Below are 13,724 nucleotides of genomic sequence, written 5' to 3' on the forward strand. Positions count from 1 at the left end.
CCCAGAGGCTGGACAGGCAGCCACTGTGCAGAGGTACAGACTTAGGCGACAGCATACATTACACATTGGTTTTAGGAGTGGCAGCAACAGCGCCCTCTGGCGGCTTTCATGGCCTCCTTGCTGTCTTCCCCCTTCCAGAGTGTGCTCTCCACTCTGCTTAACAGGCAGCCTCACGGGGCTTCCTAGGAGCTGGGTAACAATCAGCTCTTGTTTCTGGAGCCTGATCCTTGGGGTCTCAGCTGCTTACCGAGTTTTTTGCACCAGCTATTCTTATCCCTGGGATGTGGCACCTGGACAGCTCTCCTCCCACTACCACATTCTTGCAGCTGAACTGGCCATTAGTAAGGGGCTTGATAGAGCTGCACCTGCCCATGGATTGACTGTGCCCCCAGCCTGGGTAGTCATAGTAGAGACAGCTGGAAGCTGGCATCAGGGGGGCTGCGAGTGGAAGATGCCATGAGGAGGACTCTGCCGAGGCTGCATGTCCTCGCTGCCTCCGTGACTGGCATACAGTACCAGCTCTCAGAGCTGTCTGGGTCCTGCTCTCATGCAGTCCCCGGCTGGCCTGTGTGCACTGGGCCAGGCAGAGGCTTGCTGGGGACAGTGAGGAAGAGGCCACTAAGACAGAAGCAGAGCGGAGTACCAAGGCCGGGGTGGGGCCGCCTCCTGCTGTTCCCTCCCTCTCCCAGCCCCAGAAAAGAGTGACAAGTAGTAATAGTGAGAGCCCTTGCTGACTCCAGATGCCGTGGGCAGGGCTTCACCAGCCCAGACACAGCCCTAGTGCTCACTGCTCGCGGCCAGTGCGCTTCCTCCAGCAGAGGTCCGGTGCTTTCCCCAGGGGTGCAGCCTCAGCAGCAGTCAGCATCTGCACCCCAAGCCCATGCTCCTCCCAGGGCACCCCATTGCTGGGGACAGGAGTGATCCCTAGAGAAGCAAGACAGAGTCAGGGTCACACCCTGGCTACTCTGGATTCCCCACGTGCCACGTGGCCTCGGGAAAGCGCCTTCACGTCACTGTCCTCGTCTGTACAGTGGCAGCTGAGACACCTGTGAGGCTTCTGTGAGACGAGTATGCAGTTAGCACAGTGCCGGATACGCAGCGGTGCTCAGCCCAAGCCTCAGTGATGCCCGGGTCCCTGACCCGTTGCCTCACCGTGCTGCCTGGTCCAGGTGCCGCCATGCTGCCATTGCCAAGTACTTCGGGGATGTGCCCCCCACCTGCACCAGAGGCTGCGACCACTGCCAGAACCCTGCGGCCGTGCGGAAGCAGCTGGACACCTTGGAGCACAGGAGCGGCTGGAGCAAGACCTGCATTGGGCCCTCCCAGGGGAATGGCTTCGACCCCGAGCTGTATGAGGGAGGCCGCAGGGGCTATGGGGGCTTCAGCAGGTGAGGGGCCCTGAAGCCAGGTGCCCAACCCACTGGAAATAGTCTGACATTCAGACCAGAGACGACACCATGCCACAGTTCCCCTGCACCATGGGCCAGGCTGGGGCTGGGACATCAGTGCTGCCCAAGTTGCCAGGGCAACAGGGACATCCCTGCCCCTCCAGAGGTGCAGAGGGAGGGCAGAGCCCAGGCCAGGGCTGCTCATGCCCAGCCTGTCCCCTAGGTACAGTGAAGGTTCTGGAGGCAGTGGGGACGAGGGCAGAGATGAGGACCGTAAGCGGGAATGGAACCTCTTCTACCAGAAGCAGATGAGTCTGCGCAAGGTGAAGGCTGTGGGGCTGTGGGGTCCCAGGTGCCTCCTGCTCACACCCTTTTGAGCCCTTCCCCGGGGGTTGACCTTGGTGCTGTCCTTCAGCTGGCAGGATGCCTCACAAACCCTTCGTGTCATCTTCCAGGGCAAAGACCCCAAGACAGAAGAATTTGTGCCCCCAGGTCAGTACAGAAGTGTCCCCAGGGGCTTGTAGGCTGTTTCTAGGGCGTGGATGGAGGATGCCTTCTTGAGGGAGGGGAGCTGAGGGCTCCAGAGAGCAGAGGGTAGAGTGGAGAGCCTACCTTTTCCCCCCAGATGAGGACTGTCCCCTGAAAGAGGCTTGTAGCAGGAAGATCCCCAGGCTCACTGTGAAGGTAAGAGGTGGCGGCTCTGCACACCTGCCCCAGCCTTGAGGCGCGCGTGACGGCTTCCCTCCCCTTGCAGGCCCGGGAGCACTGCCTGCGGCTCCTGGAGGAGGCGCTGAGCGCTAACTGCCCGGCTGCAGACACCGCCGATGGGTGAGTGTCCGGGTCATGGGGGCCGCAGAGGGCCCTCCAAGTCCTGTGCCCTTGGGAGCCGCAGGAACCCTGGGTCCCGCTGGCTGGCGTGTTTGGGAGCTCCCTCCCCAATGTGGTACATGTCCCCACAGCCCCACTAGAGGGCAGGCTCAGCCACAACTGAGGGGCTGCAGGTTGCCCGGCTGGTCTAATTTGGAATCCCTGTACCCAAGGCCACCCCCAGGCCTGAGCCATCTTCAGCGTCCCCCAGGGGAGTCCATCGAGCTCAACAGGGAGAGGGCTCAGGCCTGCTTGACCCCTCACACTTTCTCCTCCAGGCCCGACCTGCAGGCCAAGGCCGTGGGGCTGGAACATGACATATTCCGGAACACGAAGGCGGCCAACCTGTACAAGGCCAGCGTGCTGAAGAAGGTGGGCGCCAGGCAGGGGTGTGGGAGCATGCTCATGTCAGGGTGGGAAGGCAGCCCCTCCACAGTCCGGGCTGTCTGCCTGCCCTCTGGCCCCAGGCAGCCCGGAATTCATCCCTCACCCAAGAAACCACTCACTTGAGGGGAGCCCCCCTTCCCTCCTTTGCCAGCTGGAGGTATTTCTAGCCAAGCCCATGAGGACCAGAACTTGTCCAATGTCCAGTTGCCTACAGCCACGGGCCACGGAAGTCCGTGTGTGGAGAGCCTGGGGGTGGGGCTGCCGGGAGCTAGGGGTGCAGGGCATGACCACCCTCCCTGCCCCAGGTGGCTGAGATCCACAGAGCCTCCAAGGACGGGCAGCTCTACCCCACGGCAGGCGGTGCCAAAAGCTGCAGTGAGCCCCCAGAGCCCTCCGAGCAAGACATCCTGCCGGCCTCCCAGGTGTACTCGGTGAGCAGGGCCCTAGCGCCCGCCACTTCCCTGGGCCTCTCCTGGCATCGGGCCCTGGCCCCAGGGTGCCCCAGGGCAGGCCCTGAGCTTCCCTGCTCTGCCAGCTGGGCCTCTCCAGCCCCGCAGCTCCTCTCTCCTCAGCCTGACCCCCACTCCTAAGGCCCCCCCAAAGCAGCCAAACCTGGGCCAGCCAGTGAGTGCCCCTAGGGGCCTGGTGGTCAGAACCTCTCTTTTCCTTCTCACAGCTCAAACCCAAGCGGGTGGGAGCTGGTTTCCCCAAAGGCTCCTGCCCATTCCAGACGGCCACCGAGCTGATGGAGAAGATGCGGACCGAGGGGCAAGCCCCCCGGCCTGTGCCGAGAGGCCAGCAGGAGCCCCCCAGCCAGCCCTGTGGCCTCCAGGAGGAGAGCAGGGGGCCTGTCCCTGGGCTCAGAGGAGGGGCCCCCAGAAGCAGTGCTCACTGTGGGGCGCCCTCCCCTGAGAAGAAGACGGAAGGCCCCTCTGGAGGCAGTCCCAGTGCCAAGGCCCGGGCCAGCAAGAAGCAGCAGCTGCTCGCCGCTGCGGCTAAGGGCTCTCAGAGCATCGCCCGCTTCCTCCTCCCAAGGGCCGAGAGCCCACCTCTGCTTGCCTCCGCCCCCGGGCCAGAGGGTGCCAGCCCTTCCTGTGAGGGGGTGCAGGGACTCCGGGCTGTGGCCCCAGAGAAACGCACGGGGGAGGAGGACGGAGCCCTGGGATGTTTGGCTGCCCAGCCCCAGACTAAGGAGTCCACCAGCGAGGGGCCAAGGTACGGGCGTCGACAGTCCTGGAACCCCTGAAATCCCGTCACTAATGGCCTCAGCTCAGGGCCCTTCCTCCGGGGGGGCTGCCTGGGCCCAGGGCACAGCTGGTACCTGGGGCTCTGACGCCCGCTCTCTGCTCGGCCAGTGCCTGTCTACCCAGAGACCCAGGGCCCCCCGAAGGCCAGCTCACCCCCGCAGCGGAGACACAGAGGGGCAAGCGGCCCAGACCCCAGCAGGTACGCGCAGGGCCACGGTGGGTGGGAGGCGGCCTGTGGACCAGGCCCGAGTCTGCTGTGCTCTGGGGTAGGGGCTTGGGGAAGGTCATGTCTTCTCTCCACATCCCAGGGGCAGGTGGGCGGGGCTGGGGGAGCCAGCAGTGCTGCGGCTCAGTCTTCCGGAAGGGCCAGGGCCGTGACCTTCCGCTGTGGCCCTGCCCAGGAGAACCTGGAGAGCCAGGCGCAGAAGAGGCCTCGCCCTGCGGCCGGTGCTTCCATTCTAGCCGAGGCCAAGGACAACATCTTGGCCAGTACTCAGGTCACCGTCAACCTCCCAGCCCAAGGCTCCCACCAGCTCCCAGCTCCTGGCGTCTCCCTGAAGGAGGCTGCAAATATTGTTGTCAAATGCCTGACCCCTTTCTACAAAGAGGGCAGGTTTGCATCCAAGGTAGGCGAGGTGGGTGGGGTCCCCTCTGGGGGCACAGGTGCAGTGTGGGGAGGGCCTGCCACGGGGAGGCGGGCTTGCCCAAGGCCAGCTGCCTCCCGTCTGCCTTGCCCTTTGGTCTCGGCTGTGGGCTGTTGGGGCAGGGCAGGGGTCTGTGCCCTCTGATCCTCTGCACCGTCTCCAGGACCTGTTTAAAGCCTTCGCCCGCCACCTCTCGCACTGGCTGGCTCAGAAGCCCTCTCCTGGAAGGAGTGGTGAGAGCCTGCACCCCAGGCCACGAGGCCCTTGGGGGGTCTGCAGGACGGAGGCTGGCCCTCGCGTTCCTCACCCCGAATCCGTAGTGAAGGAAGAGGCCCAGAACCTCATCAAGCAGTTTTTCCATGGCCGGGCCCGGTGTGAGAGTGAAGCTGACTGGCACGGCCTGTGTGCCCCACAGAGATGACCAGCTGCTGCCCAGTGGGGCCAGCGTCCTTCCCCGGACTTGACCACGGGCTAGCCTGGGCCTGACTTGGGAATGGGGAAGGTGGGTAGGCCTGCTGCTGCCCGGCCGTCCCTTCTCGGGGTCCTTCCCCTCCCACCACTCCTTGCTGTGGAGATGGCCCCAGACACCTCCCGGTCAAGGTCAGAGGCCAGAGGTCAGCCCACCTTTCTGTTTACTTGTGAGGCCTGAGGTCCTCTCTCCGAGCCTCTCCTGGCCTTCATGGCTGGGTTTTCTGAGTTGGGTCCCCAGAGCAGACGGGTGTGGGTGGTGTGGCTGTGGCCAGGGGACCAGGAAGAAGAGGTCCCTCCACCCCTTGTGCTTACGTTGCAAGCCGGGGCGCACTGTGCATGGCAGGGCCCAGCGGAGAGCCCTGCTGCCTCGGGTCAGGCTCAGAGCTCGGGAGGGGCAGCAGCCAGTCTGCTCCCGCCGCTCCTGTGCAGGGAGGCCGGCCGGGAATAAAGCCGTTTGCTCCGACACTCACAGTCTCTTCTCTCAGGACTTTTATTTCCCCTGCAGCTGCTTCTCCCAGGTCTGGGCTCGTGCTGACATTGAGCCGGGGCCAGGTGGGCATCTCCCCCAGACTGGGCAACATCAGATGCCCAAGCCGGATTCCTACAGCCCCGCCCCCACTCGCCCCTGAGGAGTCTCCTGGCTCTCTCTTCCAGTTGATGTCACTCTGACAGCCTTGTGGCCCCCGCGTGGCCAGCCAGGCTGTGCTGGGCACGTCCCAGAGCAGCCATGAAGTCCAAACCAAAGTGGCCGACCCGCACCCAGGGAGACTGTCAGATGAGGCTTGGCCCAGGGAGAGGCCCTTCCTGCCCTTCCCGTTCTGCTGGGTGAGGCCGGCAGCTACAAGGAAGGGCCGCTGCTGTCCAGCAGGAAGGAGATGGTGTGCTTCAGCTCCAGGGCCTGCGGGGCACAGGCACGTGAGGGCAGGGCTCCCCCGCCAGCCCCCGACACCCGGGTCCCAGGCATGCCAACCCTGGGTGAGGCACTCGCCACTTCAGGGTGGTCAGAGGCCCGGGCCACTCACCCGCGGCAGCTCAAACCAGATGGTCTGGGGGTTGTCGGCGGAGCCGTAGTTGAGTTCCAGGCCAGGGGGCCCCTCTGCCTCCAGGGGCCTCAGCAGGTGGAACCGATGCAGGTCCCTCAGGGCGATGGAGCAGCACAGTGTCTGGGGGCAACAGAGAGACAGAGCTTGGCGCCTCTCAGGAGGGGTCCTGTGGGTGCCCAGGCCCGCACTGGGGCAGGCGTCTGCCCACCTGGGAGCTGGGGTCCATGAGGATGAGGTGCTGGCGGTTCAGGCCCAGGAGGCTGGGTCTGGGCAGGGTCAGGCTGCTCACTCGCAGCACCACGTAGACGGTGTAACCAAAGAGGGGCAGCTGGCTCACAGCCTCTGGGGTGGAGGGGAAAGATGAAGATTGGGGTTCAGGCCACTGGGGCCCCAGGACCTGGCCCGGTTGGCCCCCAGGTCAGGGGAGGGCCAGGGAAGGTGGAGAAGCTTTCTCAGCCCCTCCACACTTACCCTCCCCTCCTGGGCCTCCTGCCTCCTGCCTCCTCCCCAGCGGCCCCTGGCCCAGACCCACCGATGAAGCTGATCTGAGCTTCCTGGGAGCTGTGTCCTTGCAGCTGCCTCAGCTCCTGGTCCACCAGGCTCCTCATGGCCGCCACGTTCGCCTGGCAGTGCAGCGGCTTGGGCAAGTACGCCAGCAGGTCTTGCCTAGGACACGGCCAGGTCGGTCAAGGCTGGGCATGCAGCCGGTGCTAAGTATGAACCGGTGGCCACTGTGGGTGAGACTGAGGATCCAGACACAAACGGGGCCCCTGCCCTTGAGCCTGCGCTGCTCGGCCCCTCTGGTCGGCCAGGCCGCGGAGTGCAGGCTGAGCTGGGCTGCAGGAGAGGCCGCGGAGGGTGGCCTCGGCACCAGGGGGAGAAGGGAGGTGACAGCAGGTGCGGGGGACCCTGCTTGCACTCACTCTGAGGGGGGCTCCTCCTGGGCCCTGCTGACGTGCTGTAGGGCAGCCAGCCTGGCAACTTGGGCATCTGCCTGGGTGCCGACCAGCAGCTTCCCCTGCAGGTAGTCCCGCCGCACCTGAGGGCCGAGCAGTGAGGGGCAGCTGTGCCCTAAAGGCCCGGCCAGTTCCTGCCGCCATCCCTTCTCCTTCCGGGGAGGGCGGCTTGGAGGTGCCCGCCCAGGCAGTGACTGCTGGCACCCAGATGCCAGGGGCGCAGCGGCCCGGGGCCGGGGGCTGACCTGGCTGTAGTGGGTGCTGATGTAGGTGGGGTTATCGAAGTGCAGGCGGGTCTCCCAGCTGAGCCGCCGGCTGTGCAGGCTCACGTCTGGGTCCACCGCCACGTTGTTGAGGTATTCGCGGGGCTTCAGGGGCCGCACCAGCTCGCCTGCAGGGGGAGCCCAGGCTCGCAGCCGCCCTGCCACCCAGGGCCAGCCCCGCCCAGCTCTGGGAGCGGCCAACCCCCCCCACCCCCGCACAGGGGGCGTGGCAGGTGAGCCACCCCAAACCCAGCCTGGAGGCCTTCCACCATGGCGAGTGGCTCACCTTCCCCTTTGATGAGGAACAGGGCGAATTCCTGTACTTCCTCAGGGTCCGTGATGCCCATCTTCCTGCACAGCTCCTCCAGCACCTCTGCTGCCACCTGGCACGGGGACAGGGCCGTGATGGGGGCCGGGCCAGAGCTGACGCCCGCAGCTTCCCTGCTCGCCCCAGCCCCTGCCTGGTCCCGAGCTCACAGTGAAAGTCCCGATGTTGGTCTTGTAGCCCATGCCTCCGGGCATGTGGATTAGGAACAGGCGGGCCCTTTTCCCCTTCTGCCAAGGCACGTGGAGGGTCAGTCACCACAGGAGAGGCCCCAGCTCTCCCCACCCCGAGGGACCCCCAGAACGCCCAGCCGCCTGCACCCCCAGTACCAGGAGAGCCTTCATTTCACCCGGGGATGGCAGGCGCTGGCGCCCCCCATACTGGACTGTGCGCTGGAGGTGCTCCTGGCTGCTCCAGGCCAGCTCTGCAGGGGAGCCAGGTGGGGGTCACAGGCTCTCCAAACCCCTCCCCAAGCAGCCGAGGCCCACCTGGAAGCCCCTCCCACAGGCACCTTGAGTTCTGCCTGACTCCTGCAGAAACGTGGTCACGTAGGGCATCAGTGTGGTCGACGGGGGGAAGAAGCCCGTGAGGAAGCTGAGCAAGCTCCAGCCTCGAGCGCAGAGTTCCCTGCAGGGCGGGCGGCCGGGGCTCGCGACCGGACCATGCAGCGAGCTGCCCGCCAGCCTCCCCAGCACCCCCATACTCACGGCTGGGGATGTCCCGTGACCTGCTTGATGACCTGGCAGTAGATCTCATCCCTGAGGTTCTCCCTCTCCCAGCACAGCTACGGGACAGAAAGGGCAGGCAGAGTGCGGCGATGTGAGAATGGTGCAGGGTCTCAAGTCAGGGAGACACTAATTCTGCTGGCGGCCAAGTCAAGGTGCCAGCCCGGTGGTCATCCCTGTCGCCATGTCACACTCAGCTTAGCAGCGTCCGCACAGCCGGTCACTCTAAGTCGCTGTGCTCACCTCTTCCGGCCGCGCTGGGCCTGTCCCGCCTGCTCCGCTCCCTCTTAGCCGCCTCGGCTCTTCCTACTGCCTGGGCGCTAAGGGCTGCGGCCGGGCTGCTGTCTGCGCCCTCCCTGATGCTCTTAGCTGCTTCCGTCTGCGGGTGACCTAGTGCCTGCCTCCAGCCAGACTCCTCCCTCGAACCCCAGGCCCTCCCCTCGGAAGTCTGTGACTTCAGACCTCACACGTCCAAAATTCCTCCTGCAGCCCAGACCTGTGCCTCCCTCAGGCTTCCTCATCGAACCCCAGCGTTGCTCTGGGCAAGACCGGTGGCATCCCTGGCCCTTTAACCGCCCCTCCCCCCTCACAAGCAATCCCCCCCCCAAGCAATTCCCCCAAACCTGCTTCTCTGCTGCCCTCTCCGTCCCTGCCAGCACCGCCTCTCACCTGGGACCATTGCAGTAACCTCTGCTCTAGGCCCCAGAATAGCACGCGACAGCCAGAGCAACCCCGGCAAACAAGCCACGTCTCCAAAATCCTTCCTGGACCCACTGTCCCTCTGGGGCCTCTCCCTCACGTGCCCTCTGGGGCCGCACCCTCCACTCCCCCCTAGCGCTCTGGGCTCCAGCCACACTGGCTTGCAGGTGGAAAGCCCACCGCCTCACCAGGACTGTCCCCCCATCCCTCGCTCTGTCCACACGGGCCTCACTCCCAGGCTTCTCCAGATCTCTGCTCCAGGGTCAGCCTTCTGCACCCCGGCAGCCCCTTGCCCTGCCCTCCTCAGGGCCCCGCCCCTCCCTGACACCACCTCGTTCACTGACTCCTCCAACCAGGCCCTAAGCTGCGGGACTTGGCCAGCTTGGCTCACTGCCACGCCCCCCGCTTATGGTGGTTGCTCAGTCGATACTTGTGGATGATTTGAATGAATAGTGACCAAGGGAAAGGGGGTCCCGTTCAGGCCCAGGCAGGAGGACAGGAACTCATCCTCAGGTTCCCGGTGTCTCCCCCCAGCTTCCGGCACACACAGCTCTCGCTCACCTTCAGCAGCTCATAGAGGAGATCCATCTCGTTCTTGCCCCGGGGCTTGGGCTGGTCCCCCATAAATTGCATCAGAACTGCAGGCAGGATGAGAAGCATGGGGACAGGGGGACCTGGCCCTGGCTCACGCTGTCCCCACACCACTGGGTGCCTTGCTCTGAAAGTGTGTGCGAGCCAGTGGAGCTGCAGACTCAGCTTCACCGACGAGGAAACGAGGCTCAGGGAGATTTTGGGGGTGCATGTAGCCCCACACAGTGCGCCCACTGCTGCCCTCCAGCCCAGACTCCACACAACCCACAACTCTTTGGGCAGGAGAACTGGGTGAAGGCCATGGGGGTATAGGAACCTCCTGTGAACTACCCTGAGCTGGCAAACTTAAGGAGAGAAGGCAACCAGATGCCTAGGTCCGAGGGACTGCAGACGGGGGGACCCAGGCGGCCACTCACCCTGGAAGCTTTCCACAGCCTGCCTGTTCGTGTCCTCATCCCTAAAGCTCATGAGCGATTCCTGGATGGGAGCCTGCGGCCAAAGAGGCGGGCTGTGGGTCTGGGGCCCCGGGGGCAGGTGCACGGCCGACTCCCCACTGCCTGTCCCCTACCTTGGTGTACTGCACCAGGCTGGCCACGGCCTTCCCCGGAGCACCTCCACCTGCCTGGTCCGGCCTGAGGGGCAGAGAGGAGCACAGCCCTGCCTGCTCAGCCCTTCAGCCCACCCCAGGCTGTGGCCTGGGGACCCTGAGCAGGAGGCCCACTTCGGGGAAACTGAGGACAGACAGGCGTGGAGGTGGCTCCGGGCACTCACAAGGTCTGGGGCTGCCTGAAGTATTTCAGGGCAAACTCCTGCATGCTGTAGTTGTGGGAGTCCGTGGACAGAGAGGCAGAGACCATAGAGAAGGGCAGGCTGCTGGCCTCTGAGTGGTCGCTGTGTGCCTGGCTCCAGGGTCGGGCGGGGCCCTGGGAGCACAGGAGACCTGGTGCCACCCGAGTGCCCACTGGCCTGCCCAGAGACCCAGCCCCGCCCCACCCAGCCCAGCCCAGCACAAGCCAAGAGGAGCAGGCAGAGCAACTGCAGTGAGCACACCACCAGAAGTCAGGAGAGTCAAGAGCTTTTTATTGAGCATCTTCTAGGGCAGCACTGAACTAAGCACCACCAGGGACACGGGAAGGACAAACAGCGCAGCCCCTGCCCAAAGGGAGCTCAGTCCTGGTGGGGAGACGAGGCAAGACACGGGGAGAGAGCGGCAGGCTGATCCTCACTGCTCTGGGGCCACGAAGCCCTGTCCTTCCTCGACTCCTACCACCGCCTCTCCTGTCTTCCTCACCTCCAACGCCCTGTCCCGCTGCGCCGGCTGCCCCTGGGGCTGGTGGGCTCTCTGCCCCAGCGAGGAGGAGAAGCCTGGCGCTGCCGCCGGCTGCACGAGGGCGGCGGGGAAGAGTCCGGAGCGGCCCCCGGTGGAGCCAAACTGCCAGCCTGGAAGGCATGCAGGGCAGCGCCTCACCCACCTGGCCCCTGCCCCTCAGTGCCACCTCCCTGCCCGCGCCCTGCTCGCCCCTGGCGAGACCTGGCTCCAGATTGCTCCCCGGCAGCAGCTTAATGAGGTCCCCACGGTGGAAGCTGAGGAGGCTGCGGTCATCAGTGATGTAGCTCCGAATGGCGATGACGTAGCCGGAGTCCTGCGGGCAGGAGGGTGAGCGGCACGGGGAGCAGCCAGCCAGCCTGTGGCCCTGTCCTGCCTGCCCTACCTCTCCCCCGTCACTGGTCTCATCCTGCCGCAGCACCCCAGAGTTCCAGGGACCCCGTCGGAACTCCCAGTCCCACCCCGGCGGCCTGGAGGAGCTTGACTGACAGCCGAGACCAGCGAACCCACGAAGCATAGGGGGGGCCTGCCCCCTCGCAGCGCACACTCGCCTTCTTGAGCTCGTGGAGAAAGAGCTCGATGGTGGCCTTGAGGGCACCTGCCCGGGCCGTGTGCAGCACCAGCTGCTCAGTCTTCAGCGTCAGCTCCAGGGTGGAGGCTCCCGGGCACTGCACGCCTAGTACCTCCGCAAAGCTGTGCACAGGTGGGGCGTGAGCTGGGGCCCTCTCTCCACCCTCCCCATCCCCCACGAGCCAGGCTCACCTGTAGGAGCAGAGAGTTTTCAGCTGGTGGAGGTACATGCTGGGGCCTTGGGTCACCTTGAGCAGCCTCAGCCCCCGGTGGGACACACCCAGCAGCTCCACGCTGCTGCCACTCTCGCCCTGCCCAGAAGTGGGGTCGTGCACCCGTTGCTGGGTCCCCTCCACCATCCAAGACGCCCACCCCACCTCCAACTCCCATCCCTGTTGCCAAAGGCCCAGGCTGTGCCGCCCCACCCCCACCTCACTGACCGACACTGGGAAGATGCGGGAGAAGTAATTGGCCCAGTTGTCCCTAGCGGCCACCACAATGCGCTTCATGACACTGTCCTCAGTGGTGACGAGTGAGTCCAGGCCCACCTCCATGTCTCCTGCGGGCAGGACGGCCCCAGACTGTCCTACGCTGCCTCACAGCGGGGGAGCCTCAGAGTCTGCCCTCTCCCTCCTGGCAGGCCCAGCCCCAGTACCCCCGGGGAGCCTCAGAGTCTGCTCTCTCCCTCCAGGCAGGCCCAGCCCCCAGTATCCCCGGGGAGCCTCAGAGTCTGCCCTCTCCCTCCTGGCAGGCCCAGCCCCAGTACCCCCGGGGAGCCTCAGAGTCTGCTCTCTCCCTCCAGGCAGGCCCAGCCCCCAGTACCCCCGGGGAGCCTCAGAGTCTGCTCTCTCCCTCCAGGCAGGCCCAGCCCCAGTACCCCCGGGGAGCCTCAGAGTCTGCCCTCTCCCTCCAGGCAGGCCCAGCCCCCAGTACCCCCGGGGAACCTCAGAGTCTGCCCTCTCCCTCCAGGCAGGCCCAGCCCCCAGTACCCCCGGGGAGCCTCAGAGTCTGCCCTCTCCCTCCAGGCAGGCCCAGCCCCCAGTACCCCCGGGGAGCCTCAGAGTCTGCCCTCTCCCTCCAGGCAGGCCCAGCCCCAGTACCCCCGGGGAGCCTCAGAGTCTGCCCTCTCCCTCCAGGCAGGCCCAGCCCCAGTACCCCCGGGGAGCCTCAGAGTCTGCCCTCTCCCTCCTGGCAGGCCCAGCCCCAGTACCCCCGGGGAGCCTCAGAGTCTGCCCTCTCCCTCCTGGCAGGCCCAGCCCCAGTACCCCCGGGGAGCCTCAGAGTCTGCTCTCTCCCTCCAGGCAGGCCCAGACCCCAGTATCCCCGGGGAGCCTCAGAGTCTGCCCTCTCCCTCCAGGCAGGCCCAGACCCCAGTACCCCCATTCCCTGACTGCAGCGTCCCTGGGTCATACCCAGCAGGTCTTTCATTTTGCACCGCTCGTCCTGGGAGATCCGGATGCAGGACTCAGAAAAGGTGTCCCTCAGGATCTGGGGGCAGAGCCAGGCGGTCACCACCAGGTCCTGAGGCCAGAGCCCAACACAAAAGCAGCCCCGCACGAAGGAAAAGCTGGAGAGCCCTCGGGGGTAGATGGGGCAGGGGGGAGGTGGGGCTTCTGAGCCCAGGGCCCCGGCCACCCAGAGCTCCCTCCTGCCCGCCCCCCTGCTGCCTGCTGTTCCTTGGTCAGCGGAAATAAGCTTCCCTGAAGAAGCAGAATTTGGGGGAGGCTACTGGAGACCTGGAGGACAGGCACGGTCCTGGGAGCACAGAGACAAGGGGGAACTAGCCCCAGGGAGCGCCTCCTGTGCTGGGTACTGTGGACATGACTTCCAACCTCGTCATGGGACAGTCATGGTCCTTACTCGTGGGGATGTTGAGGATTACATAAAGGAGCAGGGATTGAACCAGCATGTGCCCCTGAGTGCTGGCTGTCACCCTGTCTGCGCACTGGCCGTAACCTGGCCCAGGTGTGGGTGTGGTCCGTCTGTGCACGGGGCAGGTGGGCTGTGCTCTCACCTGCTCACAGAGGAGCCTGAGGTTGTAGGGGTGGCTGAAGTTCTCCCGGGGGTAGAAGACCTAGGGGAGGGCATGGCAGAGGGACAGCAGACATGGCGCCCCCGCGCGGCCCCTTCCTGCCCCACCTCCACCTCCCAGGACGTACAGAAAACCGGCCCGAGGAGGCAGGTCGTGGGGCAGCAGCTCCCCGTGTTTGTGGGGGGGGGT

At 65.4% G+C, this 13,724-nt stretch overlaps 2 protein-coding genes across 5 annotated transcripts in view; one reads left to right on the forward strand and one right to left on the reverse strand.

Moving 5' to 3' along the window:
* Positions 1-5,470, forward strand: part of RECQL5 (RecQ like helicase 5) — a 32,161-nt gene extending 26,691 nt beyond the window's left edge. For 2 of the 4 annotated variants that reach the window (XM_036267842.1, XM_036267841.1), the window contains 11 exons: positions 1,170-1,388; positions 1,612-1,711; positions 1,844-1,880; positions 2,014-2,072; positions 2,143-2,216; positions 2,534-2,627; positions 2,948-3,073; positions 3,319-3,857; positions 3,998-4,088; positions 4,291-4,515; positions 4,697-5,470. In XM_036267842.1, the coding sequence (XP_036123735.1) occupies positions 1,170-1,388; positions 1,612-1,711; positions 1,844-1,880; positions 2,014-2,072; positions 2,143-2,216; positions 2,534-2,627; positions 2,948-3,073; positions 3,319-3,857; positions 3,998-4,088; positions 4,291-4,515; positions 4,697-4,954 (1,822 nt within the window). In that variant the 3' untranslated portion in view covers positions 4,955-5,470. Of the gene's footprint in view, positions 1-1,169; positions 1,389-1,611; positions 1,712-1,803; positions 1,881-2,013; positions 2,073-2,142; positions 2,217-2,533; positions 2,628-2,947; positions 3,074-3,318; positions 3,858-3,997; positions 4,089-4,290; positions 4,516-4,696 lie in introns of those variants that run through there. The other 2 variants (XM_036267843.1, XR_004960271.1) reach the window with 2 other exon arrangements.
* Positions 5,471-5,842: 372 nt separating this feature from the next.
* MYO15B (myosin XVB) overlaps positions 5,843-13,724 on the reverse strand; it is a 34,041-nt gene continuing 26,159 nt past the window's right edge. The window contains exons 42-63 of the mRNA XM_036268330.1: positions 13,518-13,577; positions 12,916-12,991; positions 11,944-12,062; positions 11,696-11,814; positions 11,485-11,626; positions 11,138-11,249; positions 10,898-11,046; positions 10,378-10,529; positions 10,175-10,238; positions 10,023-10,095; positions 9,577-9,653; positions 8,299-8,375; positions 8,103-8,218; positions 7,921-8,015; positions 7,744-7,821; positions 7,553-7,649; positions 7,249-7,394; positions 6,971-7,086; positions 6,580-6,713; positions 6,256-6,389; positions 6,027-6,167; positions 5,843-5,902 (exon numbers count right to left, since the gene is read on the reverse strand). Of these exons, the coding sequence (XP_036124223.1) occupies positions 5,843-5,902; positions 6,027-6,167; positions 6,256-6,389; positions 6,580-6,713; positions 6,971-7,086; positions 7,249-7,394; positions 7,553-7,649; positions 7,744-7,821; positions 7,921-8,015; positions 8,103-8,218; positions 8,299-8,375; positions 9,577-9,653; positions 10,023-10,095; positions 10,175-10,238; positions 10,378-10,529; positions 10,898-11,046; positions 11,138-11,249; positions 11,485-11,626; positions 11,696-11,814; positions 11,944-12,062; positions 12,916-12,991; positions 13,518-13,577 (2,337 nt within the window). The remainder of the gene's footprint in view (positions 5,903-6,026; positions 6,168-6,255; positions 6,390-6,579; positions 6,714-6,970; positions 7,087-7,248; positions 7,395-7,552; positions 7,650-7,743; positions 7,822-7,920; positions 8,016-8,102; positions 8,219-8,298; positions 8,376-9,576; positions 9,654-10,022; positions 10,096-10,174; positions 10,239-10,377; positions 10,530-10,897; positions 11,047-11,137; positions 11,250-11,484; positions 11,627-11,695; positions 11,815-11,943; positions 12,063-12,915; positions 12,992-13,517; positions 13,578-13,724) is intronic.

This window comes from Molossus molossus, unplaced genomic scaffold (genome assembly GCF_014108415.1).
Source record: "Molossus molossus isolate mMolMol1 unplaced genomic scaffold, mMolMol1.p scaffold_m16_p_19, whole genome shotgun sequence".
NCBI lineage: Eukaryota > Metazoa > Chordata > Mammalia > Chiroptera > Molossidae > Molossus > Molossus molossus.